General features: G+C 33.2%; 1 protein-coding gene and 1 pseudogene across 1 annotated transcript; both read right to left on the bottom strand.

Annotated features, from left to right (window-relative positions):
• Positions 1-3,043: 3,043 nt before the first annotated feature.
• Positions 3,044-6,046, bottom strand: LOC100794496 (acetate/butyrate--CoA ligase AAE7, peroxisomal-like; annotated as a pseudogene).
• Positions 6,047-10,171: 4,125 nt separating this feature from the next.
• LOC100811706 (acetate/butyrate--CoA ligase AAE7, peroxisomal) lies at positions 10,172-13,993 on the bottom strand. The gene is made up of 3 exons (XM_003529492.5): positions 13,689-13,993; positions 11,933-12,520; positions 10,172-11,214 (listed from the first exon to the last, which is right to left on the bottom strand). Exons 1-3 carry the CDS (start codon positions 13,908-13,910, stop codon positions 10,318-10,320), a joined length of 1,707 nt encoding a protein of 568 aa, XP_003529540.1. The 5' UTR covers positions 13,911-13,993; the 3' UTR covers positions 10,172-10,317.
• Between the last annotated feature and the right edge of the window lie 232 nt (positions 13,994-14,225).

The following is a 14,225-nucleotide window of genomic DNA, read 5'->3' as shown; positions in this document are numbered from 1 at the left end:
CATGTATGTTTTAAAATTAATTTCCACCACAAATTTTACAGTAAAAAAAGTAAGGGGGTTAAATAGTTGAGTGAGAGGGGGTGAATTGTTATAAACTCATAATAAGGATGCATATTCAAAATCTCACTCTCAAACTCTTTATAATTTTCATGGATAAAAAAAAAGTATAATCATTTAATACAAAGTAGTCAAGTTGGTAAGGATCAGACTCATATTTCTTGTAAGGACAAGATTTAAATCTCATTATCAATGTGAGGATCTTATTAATAAATAAACCTTTAATGTGTCATGTGCTTTAGACATGCTTTAAGCCTATGAAATCCAATTCAACTAAACTTTTTAGTTATTCAAAAAAATATATGATAAATTTATTAAATTTTATAATAATTATCTTTAAAATTATATATATTAATTGATCATGTTAAATTTTAATTTATATTAATAATTCATAAAAATTAAACTTGATTTAATATTAGAATAGTAGGAAAAATAGATTGTAACTACTAGCAATGCACATAGAAGAGAGCCTATAAAAAAACAGAATAGAAGGCTAGATAAAAGTGTGAGCATCCAAGAGTTAATAATCCCTTACCTATTTATTATTATTACATTAATTAAAGGGTATTTAATATTTTAGTTTGTTAATGAAATAAATATTAAATAATTTATATTTTTATTAAAACAACTTTTTTAAAAAATTAATAAAAAGCATTGAAAAAGGATTACATTCAAACTTATAGAAAAGTATAATAAAAAACCACAAATTTTTACAGTACTCTTTCTTGAATACATATGGCTCTGCAGATTGAAATAATGAAATTATATATTTTTTTGTCTCACTTATTTTTTTTAATAAAATATAAGGTTTAGTGTGTTTTTAGTTTTTGTACTTTTTGCAAAGCAAACAAATTTTTTAATGTTTTTAGTCCCTATAAATATACATTGCATATCAAAGACTTAAATTTGAGACCTCTAATTAAGTCTTATACTAATTGATTTACGTTTTTGATGATTTCATTAAGGAGTTGAATAGAAAAGTCATATGATTATTTTTCATTATTCGTACTAGTTAGTGGATCACATTAGACTAATTGATAAATAAACACTCCTACAAATGTTATATACTAAACCCAATAAATTATATAAAATCAAGCTATTCTTAATTAGATTAATCTGATTTTAATTTTACATCTACACGCACACAACCAAACAAAGCGTACATGACTGATATTATTTGAATATCAAACAATTGATACTGCGTATACTTATTATTTATTTGTTTATTTAATATATACGTATTTTTATGGTGTACTATTATAAAAAAAAATCAAATTGGTTGTGTTATTTTAATTGTTCAGAACATTTTTTTCTAATACCTGAATTCTAATTTTTGGAAATGGTTACACTTAAGTTTTGCCAAGAGAATTTCTCCTTAAATAAACTTCCCCCCTATTTAAATTGTGTTTTTCATGTATATTAGAAATGAATTAAACCTAACTCATTTTATAAGACAATTCAAAAGAAGAGGAATATTGCCCAAAGGTATTATATTCATATTTCTAATCAATATAAAGCATCTCAATTCTTAATACACTTGTCTCATGTCCCGCAGGACCAGCACTGAATATCTTGCCCAACATTATATCTCTCTAATTTGAGCAAGGTTTAGATTTCTCTATATTTCTACACTGATTGTAATTATCATGATTTACATCATTTAGTGAATCTCAATCCAAAACTAGCCTTTGCATAGAGATTGAATAAAATATGTACGTATCACATTGATGGTAATTAGAACCCAAATCTAAGAATATCGCAAATGCTAGAGTTCCTTGATGGTAATTAGAACCCAAATCTAACAATATCGCACGTAACATATCAGAGACTCGATCAAATAAAAATATTGAAATGCCGGTCTGTTGCGATGCGAGGGTACCCGTATGCATTGGCCACGTTGCTTGCAGACTTTCTGTTAGGACTAAGGTCATTATCATTTCTTTCTTCTTTTTTTTCCAATTAATTTGAGCTTCAAGAATTCGCATGTCAATGCTGAAATCGTCGCGAAAAGTTATTGAAACAAAATTTGTTCTGACTCTTTCTTCTAACGAAGTGATAAAGATTGTATGTATGTATTAGGAGACACGTAGGCACGTAGCCTCAAATAATTAAAATCCTGAAGTTGTCGAAGTTGACCAATATTATTAACATATTTATATTAGGTATTGTCTTAACTTGATATAGCGTTAAACAATTTATTTGGACATATTTTAAACTAGCTAGTACGCTGTGTTTGGACAGAACCACTAAACATAGGAAGAAAGTCTCCGCCTCTCAGGCGAGAAACCTCGAATTTTCATGAGTTTGGCATTTGGCATCGTGTGGTTTGGACTGAAAAAGGGAGGAGGAAAAGAAAATAAAGATTTATTAAGGATATGCTAGATATTTTTTACATTTAGATTTTGTTTCTTTTCTATTCTTTTCTCCCTTTATTTTCTTGCTACCTATTTTCTTTTTACAACCAAATGAAGGCATAGAATAAAATGAATTCCTTCCTTCGCTCTGAGTTTTGGGAAAATGTACTGAAACAAACATATACCACATATCTATCAGTTGTGTGATTAGCAACCTTAATTTATTCACCTGTGTAACTTGTTTTGTCAAGGAATAACTGTCTATTCATAGCATCAATGAACCTCTGACAATAAAACATCATAAACTCATATCAACTAGCTTGAAGCTCAATTGGCTTAATAATGATATCGAAAGGTAGTCTTCATAATTCGTTACAACCAAGCAACATATTTTAGAGCCAGACATATCTGCACGTAGTATAAATAAACAGCTCAGCTGCTTATGTATTTAGTTTGATGATGCTCAATATGACATAACCGAGCCCAATTAATAATTATGAATCATCGCAGGCATATACTGGACTAGTGACTACATGTCAGCCAATTTTCAGGTATGTGAATCTTGTAGTTTATGGTAGACTTATCTGAACATTATCCCTGGTCTCAAATTGCGTCACATAATGGAGGGAAAATACAATATGTTAAAATTAATGGAAGCCAGAATAGATTTAAGTTGACTTCAAAATAGATGAGTGACACGTTTTCTTATCCAACTATATATTTTTGAAGCACAGATAAAAGCTTCTGCTATATTATATTATTACAGATAACAACTTTGACTATTAGTAATAACTAATAAGCATGCAGACTCCTAATCACAAATAGCAACAACTAGCAAGTTTTTTCGTCATGATCATTTAAACACGTTTATAACTTGCTAATCTTTACAGGTCCCATCTCTTTTGCCTTAGCCCTCAGTAAATGCTTCTGTATCTTCCCAGTAGCTGTCTTAGGTAAGGCTCCAAACACAACTGATTTTGGAACCCAATAAGCAGGCATCTTGGCCCTGCTGAACTTTAGGACATCCTCAATCATACGCTGTTCATTGCTTTTATCCACTCCTGGCTTTAGTGTCACAAAAGCACATGGAGACTCACCCCATTTTTTATCTGCCCTTGAGTATTGCAGGATGCGAGTAAAGAGTATTCTCTATCTCTACACTGCTGATATTTTCAGCACCAGAGATTATTATATCCTTTGACCTGGCTTTAATTTCTATATATCCATCTTGGTGCTTCACAGCAAGATCCCCAGAATGAAACCATCCATTTGCAAAGGCCTCCTCATTAGCCTTAGGGTTCTTTAAATATCCTTTCATCACAGCATTGCCCCGCATCACAACCTCACCAACAGTTTTACCATCAGCAGGAACAGGTTGCATGGTTTTTGCGTTCACAACATCAAGGTATTCCAAGCCAATGTACCGAACGCCTTGTCTTGCGTGGAGCCGGGCTTGTGTTTCAGGGGGAAGTGATTCCCATTCTGGTTTCCAGGAACAATAGACGGCGGGGCCATAGACTTCTGAGAGGCCATAAACGTGTGTGACACCAAATCCTCTTTCGGACATGCCAGAAAGAACAGAAGGAGGAGGAGGAGCCCCACCTGTACTGACACGTACAACATGAGGTAGAGGAAGTATGGTGTCCTCAGGTGGGGCATTTAGTATTGTGTTAAGAACCACTGGTGCTGCACAAAAATGAGTCACTTTATATTTGGCAATGGCTTCATATACCGCCTTTGCTGTTACCTGAGTAATAGTAACTAATGCCATAACCAAACATAGTAAGGAAAACTAAGTTCATTTCAATTTGTATTGGTTATTTTAAAACAAATTTGCTTGAAGCAAGAAACAGTGAGTATATCATTCCATTCCAAACATAGCATATGATTGCATCATGTTTAGACATCAAATTAGCATGCTATATATCACTAGTTACCACAACCAAGAAACTGTCAAAAGACTCCATATAGAAGGACAAATTTGAAATCTTAGTGGAAGTATATCAACCTTATATGTGAAATGTGAGCCATGCCACTATTATTTAAAACTATCATCAATTATGTGCTTAATGAGGGATTCATCTACTTGAATTGCATTTGCATCAAATAAATGCACAGCAAAATCCATGAGGCAATAATTTACCTTTCGAAGGCATATGTTAGTACCACACCGAGCTGCAAGCGCCCAAGTGTAACACCAACCATTGCAATGAAACATTGGCACTGTCCAAAGATACACAGCACCATCAGTCATTCCCCAAATAAGAGCTCCACTCAGAGACATGAGATAGGCTCCACGGTGATGTAACACCACACCCTTTGGACTAGCAGTTGTACCAGATGTGTAACCCAAAGCAATGCTCTGTCACTCATCCTCTGGGGGTTTCCATGCATATTCAGGATCACCACTTTGAAGAAAATCCTCATATTCAATGGCTCCTTTGCTCACAGCATAGATAAGTGCCTTAGGGTCACAATTTTCATCACCAATGACGATTAAAAGTGGAGGGCTGAAGGTTTTGGCTTTCTCAGACCATATTTTCAAAGCTTCTTCTGCCAAATAAAAGAACTCTTGATCGACCATTACAGCTGCAGCTGAGCAATGACCAAGCATGAAAGCTATTGTGGATGCATTGAGCCTAATATTAACAGCGTTCAACACAGCTCCTGCCATTGGAATCCCAAAGTGAGCTTCATAAAGAGCTGGAACATTGGGTGCTATAACAGCTACCTGTTGGAAGTAGTGTGAGAAAATTACATGACACATTAGAATTACGATTGGGTCAAACAAAACAAAATTGGAGTGAAGTGAAGCCTGAACAAACTATACAACAAAAAACACTATTGATATCATTATGTTTGAGTTTCTCGAGCTTTATATTTTCCAATAGTATATTCTATGCATAATTGAATTTAGGTGGTAGTGCAAAAGGGAGGGAGGGGTGATAGATATAAGATTAAAGTTAGCATATCCGGAAAATTTAATGCCCTTTTAGTATCTGAATCAGTCGTCAAATTAGTCGTACATTTTCTTTGAAAGTAAAGTGTTATACGAAAAAAAGTTAATGTAAAAATATATTATGAGATAATAATATGAAAATAATTTTGTTGAAATAAAGTGTAACAGGCATAATTTCAATGTTAAAAGATAGATTTTTTTTTATGAATTTATGATATGCATTGCCCCAAGAGTTAAGAATTAATTTTGTTAAATTGTGAGATTTATTCAAGGGACTACATCTCTCAAAAGATTTTTTTTTATTCAAATGAATAAAAGATGATTTTAATTTATTAAACTCATACAAAACCAAAGACACCAAAAACATAGGAATGGATTTTAAAAATAAAAGGAGATAGAATTTACAAGAGAAAGAAAAAGAGAGATGGAGTAAAGCATAGTAGAGAGAAGTACAGTGTTTCCGGCAAGAGTTGATAAGTTTGATGCCAAGTGTAGTGACGAGATCCGTGGAGAAGGGAGTCTCTGGTAGGGTGCACTTGTGCTGCTCTTTCTAGAAACCACAACGGTGTCAATGCTGTGTAGTTCTTTGACCATTGATCAATGTCCTCTGCTACTCTCACCATCTCCACTCTCTGCCTAGCTTTTGCGCTTTCTCTTCACCAAAACGAATATTCAATATGCTAATACCTGCTTAATTATATTGGCGAGCCATTTACTTATATACAAATGAATGGCCAATGCTAGCTTGAAAATAGATACTCAATTATATATGACCTTGATCAGTACATGACGGCTAATGAAGTAGAAAGATTAACTATTTATTTATCCTTAATCTTAGTGTTTCATTTGCAAAGTATTTTGACCTTTTTATGTTATTATTATTTAGTCATTTAAATCTTTCATGTACATACATGGTGTAGCGGGAAACATTTTTGCTTTGTAGAGAGCAGCCAGGCATAGGGTAACATCCTTTAATTAAGTATAGTGATGCAACAAAAAATTATCAGTGATGGGGTTTGGTGATCTCTATCACTGAACAACACAGTACATTAATTGCTGCTTAATTTTAAGTTTTATTTAGCCATCAAATCAAGGTATATTTTTCAAATAAACCGAGTCTAGTCTTTTCCCAATCGACACGTGAATTTAATTTCAGCCCCAGGGTCCTCTGTACCTTCTCTCATTTGCATTTGCATCTTTTCAAACAAATAGTTGATGTTGGCTGTCCCCCTTTAAAATAGCATTTGACAAAATGCTAATTAATTAAAGAGAGGATAAGAACATAATCTATCTTATATCATGATCTCATCATTTTATTTGATTTGTATTTCTAGTCAATCACGTGTCGGTCTTCATTTGGCTTAGATATTATCGGTTTGTTTGGGATCCGGTCTAGGAATGAGTTAAGATGTAAAATATTAACTCAGTTAAAGTTTAGGATTAGGTTAAGAATGATGGTATAACTCGCTCAGCCTCACTCTCTCTCGTGCTCACTCCTACTCTCCACGTAGCCTTCTTGACAACACCAGCACTTATCAAACATGCATACATGTATGTATAGAATAAAAGAGTAAAAGCAGGAAACAAAATGAAAGAGAAATTTGGATGATCCCTAAGATGCTAAGATGGTAAATAAATATAAATAAGCATGCATAGCAGTGCTATTTTACGTCCTTTCTCTTTTCATTTTCCTTTCTTTTTTTCATCAGTGCCCTTTGTCAGATTTTTTTTTTCTTTTTTATTGTTATCTTAACCTTTTTTGTTTATTTTTTTAATTACAATTTTAACTATTATTTTTTTCAACTAAGAAGAGAATAAATAAAACAAAGATTTTTAAAGTAGTTATTTTTAATTGTTTTAAGTTAACACAAATTAAAAGTAAGTGGAAAGAAAGAGAAGAAATGCAAAATGAAAAGTAAATGACTAGCGTTAAAATGAAACCCAAATTTAAAGAAGAATGGGGTACAAGAGATAGGGAATTTGAGAATAAAGATATGGAAATGTAAAATGCTGAAATGTCAATAAAAAATAAAGCAAATTGTAGAACTGTGAAGGCTTTATTGAAAATAATGATTGAAACTGAAAGCATGTGCTTAACTTGTTGAACTAATAGTTATTTATGTGTGATATATATTAGGTATTGTAGAGTATTTTGTATAAGTGTGTTAGCAACGAAAATAAGAACACGTACATAGTCTTATATATAGACTTATTCTCTTAATGATGAAAAAATCTGATATATAAACATCAACATAATTAACTAAATATGACAAACTAATTTAATTTCTCATTCTTGTGATTTATGAACAAGTAGACCAAATTAAAATCGATACACAAATTACTCTTCATTTTATACATCTTACAAATATCTTTCATTTTTCTTTGGGCTGTTGAATAACATATTGGATGTTAACTAAACATTTTTCAATTAAAGTCCAACTTGTCTCTCGCCGGCCGTTTCAAGGTCACCCATCACTCACCACACATTTATCATTATTGGACATCCAAATGTCGTTGCATACACTCTTTTTTTTTTTTTTTGGAGCTAGAAGCATCTATGCTCATTCAATTGTTGGATAAATTCCTTATAAATTCAAACATATTTTCTTTTAATTTTTTTTAATTTATATGTACACATTTTCTTTAAATTATTATGCTTAAATTCTTTTTAATTTAGATTTTCTTGTTACTCTCTTACAATTATGTTTAGATTTTTACTATTTCATATCTGTACTGTGAGTGGCGCTAGGTTGTTTATACCTTGAGTTGAGACTAATCTGTCCCATCATCATCATTATATCATTTATTTATATTTAAATTTGACAGATGAAAACTCAATAAAATATGAAATCATGCTGAGAACTCAATTTATTAATATAATATACAAATAAATTATAGAATTAAATAAATATAAATTTAAATTAAGATATAAATGTTATTCATTAAGTTAATAAAGTTTAAATTTAATACAAATTTTAAGAAAATATACTTTTAAAAATAATCTAAAATATTGAATCAGAATGAAACTATTTAAACATAATTCGAATTTATCCTCAAAACCCAATTGATTCTAAAGGTTGAATTCATCAAATTAAGTTCAAGTATTGGATCTCAGTGTTTTAAAAGATTAATTCTTAACTTTCAATCGAAATATGCTTAGTTCACACAAGTAAAACTAAGTTAGAGACAATTATTTCCTGTGCTATACAAATCAATCGACCCGGCTGAGATTGTGAATGAGAGGAGCAAGCCCATGTCCAAATGGGAATACTTCTAGGCCCTTTCTACATGGCCATGGGCATCCATGAGCCTGGGTTTGTTCGCATGCCTGCTATTTGAGTGCTGCTAGGTGCACCAGAATTATTGTTGGTGCACCCAACACTAATCACGAAAAGACAAAAATACCCCTTACGAATCAAGTTGATCCATAAGTCTTAAAAATCAACTTACGGATCAACTTGATCCGTAAGGGAAGAAATTAGCAGAGACAGTTTTGCCATTTTTAAAGAATGCTGGGTGCACCAGCAATAATGCTGGATGCACCTAACAACACTCCTGCTATTTTAACAAATTAAAAATATATTTAACATAAATTATTTTATCCATATTCCTAGTTAAACATATTTAACACCACTGTTGTAAAAATGATATAATGGGAGAGTCTCTCTAATGTACCTGCCAAAGCAATCGCAAGTTAAGAGTTTTTCTTTATTAATCAACACTAATTGTAATTTGTATGACTTAATAAGTATCACACGGGATTTGCTTATTTAGAAATTAGAAGAACATAACAATATCTTGAATTTCCAAAAAAAGAATATATATAGTAGAGGTCATTGATGAGAAATTGGAACCCAAGTCTAGCACGTAACATGCTGCCATTAGAGAGATCGAATCGAATAATATTATTGAAAAATTGAAATGGTGATATGCTGGGTACTTCGGATAAACATAAACTACGCGACTTTGACTTTCTCTTACGGCTCTGTCATTTTTATTTTTATTCTTTTTAATAAACTTGACCTTCAAGATGTTGCATGTCAATGCTAAAATCGCCGCCAAAAGTTATTGAAAGAAATCTTGAAGTTGTTGCGTTACTTGAATTATAGATGGTTCAGATTTTTAGGACACATTCTAAACCTAAATATACAAAGAAGGAAAGCAAACTCAAAATTTCAACTTTCAAGAGTTTTGCTTCGTTTGGATTTGACTGAAAACCCGAGATGGAAAAATAAATGATAAAACTCAGTAATTTTTTTCTCCTCTAGTTCCGGGAAATGTGAAGCAAACATACCATGTATCTGTTCACTTATCAGAGTGTGATTGGCCATTGCCAACCTTAATATATGCACTTATGAAACTTGTTTTGTCAAGGAAATATGTATGCTAACTGCTGCTAAGCATCAATCAATATCTGTCTGTAAAACGTCAAAAACTTATATGAACTAGCTTGAAGCTTCATTGGCTTAATAATGATATCGAAAGGTAAGCTTGAATCTTGATGATGATTCTGTTTAAACCAAGCAATATAGCTTAGAGTCAGACATCTGCACGTTTAAATATGACATATAACCGAACCCAATAATGAATGATCGCCGAGATACTGGACTACATGTCAGCCAATTTTCAGGAACTTAAATCTTGGAGTTTATGGAAGACTTTTATCTGAACATTATCCCTGACCCCAAATTGCGTCACATAATGGAGAAAAATACACGTTAAAAATTATATAATGGAAGCCAGGATGGATTTATTGACTTCAAAATAGATAAGTGACACGTTGGTCTTATCCAACAACTACTTTTGAACCACATATAAAAGGTTCGGCTATATTATTATAGATAAGTATGCAGAATCCCAATCACAAATAGGCTATCTCAATATGTTTATAAAGTACTCAATATGTTTATAACTAGTTCGTTTTTCGTCATGATCATTTCAATATGTTTATAACTTGCTCAACTTTACAGGTCCCATCTCTTTTGCCTTGGCCCTCAGTATATGCTTCTGTATCTTCCCAGTAGCTGTCTTAGGTAAGGCTCCAAACACAACTGATTTTGGAACCCAATAAGCAGGCATCTTGGCCCTGCTGAACTTTAGTATATCCTCAATTATACGCTGCTCATTGCTTTTATCCACTCCTGGCTTTAATGTCACAAAAGCGCAGGGAGACTCGCCCCATTTTTCATCTGCCCTTGCAACCACTGCTGCCTCCAGTATTGAAGGATGTGAGTAAAGAGTATTCTCTATCTCTACACTGCTGATATTTTCAGCACCAGAGATTATGATGTCCTTTGATCTGTCTTTAATTTCTATATATCCATCTGGGTGCTTCACAGCAAGATCCCCAGAATGAAACCATCCATTTGCAAAGGTCTCCTCGTTAGCCTTAGGGTTCTTTAAGTAGCCTTTCATCACAGAATTACCCCGCATCACAATCTCACCAACAGTTTTACCATCAGCAGGAACAGGTTCCATGGTTTTTGTGTTCACAACAGCCAGGCCTTCCAAGCCAATGTACCTAACACCTTGTCTTGCATTGAGCCGGGCTTGGTTTTCAGGGGGAAGTGATTCCCATTCTGGTTTCCAGGCACAGTAGACAGAGGGGCCATAGGTTTCTGAGAGACCATAAGTGTGTGTGACACGAAATCCACGTTCAGACATGCCGGAAAGAACAGAAGGAGGAGGTGCAGCCCCAGCTGTATTCACATGCACAACATGGGGTAGAGGAAGAATGGTGTCCTCAGCTGGGGCATTAATTAGTGTGTTAAGAACCACTGGTGCTGCACAAAAATGAGTCACTTTATACTTGGCAATGGCTCCATACACTGCCTTCGCTGTTACCTGAGTAAACACATGACGGAAAAATGAAATGAGAATGGATAACTGTAAGACTATAACCATCGTTTATCTCGTTGTTAAAGAAAACAACTCTCAACAAAGTATACACTATTTCTTAACAACACAGCAGTGTACTTAAACATATTCTGGTCAAAGAACCTTGTTATCAGAAAGCCACAGTGTATTCAAGTTGAGATGAGTTGATTCACTTAAGTGAGCCAAACTCCCTTACTGCCTTTTCTTTTTTTTTATAAAACTCAAAACCAAAACCTTGCTTTAACCAAGCTCCTTGCTACTTGTGTTGGTTTTGTTTAAACATATTAGCTTCAAGCAGAAAATAGCAAATATATCATTCCATTTCAAACATAACAAAAGATTACATCTAGTATACTTAGACTTAAATTAGCATGTTATCACTAGTTACTAAACCAAAAAACTGTGCAAAGACCACTATTGCAAAAAGAAAGATTTTGAAATCTTAGCCAAAGTATATCAACTTTATAAACCACGCCACTGTTATTTAGAACTATCATCAATCATGTTCTAAATGAGGCATTCATCTACTTGAATTAACATTAATAATTGCATCAAACTTGAAGCCAGAGTTACAAAATATCAACAAGGCATGTACAAAATATCACTCAATTCAATAGAGATAACAATTTAACACCAATTAGTTTCAATCACTCAAACAAATGCAGAGCTTCTGCCAAAACTTTACCTGGCGAAGGCATATGTTAGTACCACACAGAGCTGCAAGTGTCCAAGTGTAGCACCAACCATTGCAATGGAACATGGGAAGTGTCCAAAGATACACAGCACCTTCAGTCATTCCCCAAATAAGAGCTCCACTCAGAGACATGAGATAAGCTCCACGGTGATGTAAAACCACACCCTTCGGACTAGCAGTGGTACCGGATGTGTAACCCAATGCAATGCTCTGCCACTCATCCTCTGGGGGTTTCCATGCATACTCAGGATCACCACTTTGAAGAAAATCCTCATATTCAATGGCTCCTTTGCCCAGAGCATATTTAAGTGCCTTAGGGTCGCAATTTTCATCACTGATGACTATTAAAAGTGGAGGGCTGAAGGTTTTGGCCTTCTCAGACCATATTTTCAAAGCTTCTTCTGCCAAAGAAAAAAACTCTTGATCAACTATTACTGCTGCAGCTGTGCAATGACCAAGAAGAAAAGCTACCGTGGATGCATTTAGCCTAATATTAACAGGGTTCAACACAGCCCCTGACATTGGAATCCCAAAGTGAGCTTCATAAAGAGCTGGAATGTTGGGTGCAATAACAGCTACCTGTTGAAAGTAGTATCAGAAAATTATACAATTCGTTACCATTGCATTACCAGAATTTTGCGTTGGGCCAAAATAACAAAACTATATTAGAGCATGAACACACTATACAACAAAAAACAATATTCATATCATCACGATTGAATTTTTAGAATTTCCAAAACTAAGTTCTACGCATAATAACTTTAGGAGTCAAATCCAAACTATAAATACAAAATGATTTCAAAATTTTAACTCGCTAATTAAAAACATATTTAAAAGTAATTTTTAATACATTTTTTTGTACTTACAGTTTTTTTCATCTCGAGAATAATTTCAACATTTGTTTAGCAGATTAAAAATGTAACTTATTAAAAAAAATATAAATTACTATTGTATCATAAAATATTCATCCATCTACGGATTGACACTCTTCCTCCGTTTTTAGAAAAAATAAAAATAAAAATAAAAATTAATCATCAAAATTTACATGTCCAATTAATCAACTAATGTAATTCATCATATTATAAGAACAACAAATAAAGTTAGTCTCTCACTTCAATAATAATCAATTAATTTAATCATCGATAAATTAGAATTTGATAATTAACGTTAATCTGCTTGTTAAACTTGACAAATATAAGGCCTATCAAAAAGAAAAAAAACTTGACAAATATAAGTGCAAGTTAAAGTGAGAATAATAAAAAAAAAATGATAACTGTCAAGTTACAGGGAGATTTTTTTTTTAATTTAATTTTCGTGTACGTTTAATTAATTTTAAAAATGATCACATATTTAAAATAATTATTATAAAACTCGAAAATCTTATGATACATAATAATGTATGATTATTCTAAATTATTATTCCGAAATTTTAAGAACTAAAACAATGAATTTGAACTAAAACAACTTGTCGCACTTCCAGTTCTTTTCCTGTATCATCAAAATAGATAGAGAGGCTATTGGACACGTGAACACCAATGATTATCATTTACATGTTTGACTACTTGGACAGAACATGTTTCCGAGCAAAGCAATCTAAAACCAAAGTAACCAAAGAGCAGAGAAAAGGTGGAGTATTTTTATTTTTATTGGTGATTCTGAATGAGGCTATATCGAAGGACTGTGCTCTTGAATAACATTAATTTAGGGGAGAAAGAAAGAAAAAAGGGAGTAGAGAAGCAGTACATACAGTGTTTCCAAGACCGATGGAATGATTAGAAAGAGCGGAGGCGAATCGACGGCAACGGTGGTAAGTCTGCTGCCACGTGTAGCGACGAGATCCGTGGATGAGGGAGTTTCTGGTGGGGTGGACCGTAGCAGCTCTCTCTAGAAACCACAACGGCGTAAGCGCTGTGTAGTTGGCGGCGTTCTTGGGCAAGTCATCTATGTCCCGTGGCCGTGCTCCCACCATCTCTTCTCCTCAACCTTACGCTCGCAAAAACAAACATAAAATCAATGAATGGCACATGCTACCGTGCCAATTACCTCCTTATATTCATGTCTAAACTTACGTGTCAATCTTTTTAAAATAAATAATAACATTCATTTATCTGTAAAAAATATATATATGTGTGGGCCAAAAAAAATGTATAAAAAGCATTAGAATACATTACAAAGATAGTCTTAAAGCATCTCCATTGCCGTTAGCCGTAAACAATTCAATTTATTTCAAGTAAATTTTAAATAATTCAATTAATTTTCTCTTTAACGAGTATTTCTATTGATA

Source organism: Glycine max, chromosome 7 (genome assembly GCF_000004515.6).
Source record: "Glycine max cultivar Williams 82 chromosome 7, Glycine_max_v4.0, whole genome shotgun sequence".
Lineage (NCBI taxonomy): Eukaryota > Viridiplantae > Streptophyta > Magnoliopsida > Fabales > Fabaceae > Glycine > Glycine max.
The sequence above is the reverse complement of the archived record's forward strand: the minus strand, read 5'-3'. Positions and strand labels throughout refer to the sequence as shown.

Coding starts and splice junctions, on each gene's coding strand:
- LOC100811706 (XM_003529492.5), bottom strand. CDS start 13,910: ATGGTGGGAGCACGGCCACGGGACATAGATGACTTGCCCAAGAACGCC. Junction 12,521..13,688: donor CCATCGGTCTTGGAAACACT/GTATGTACTGCT, acceptor TACTTTCAACAG/GTAGCTGTTATTGCACCCAA. Junction 11,215..11,932: donor CTAACATATGCCTTCGCCAG/GTAAAGTTTTGG, acceptor GTGTTTACTCAG/GTAACAGCGAAGGCAGTGTA.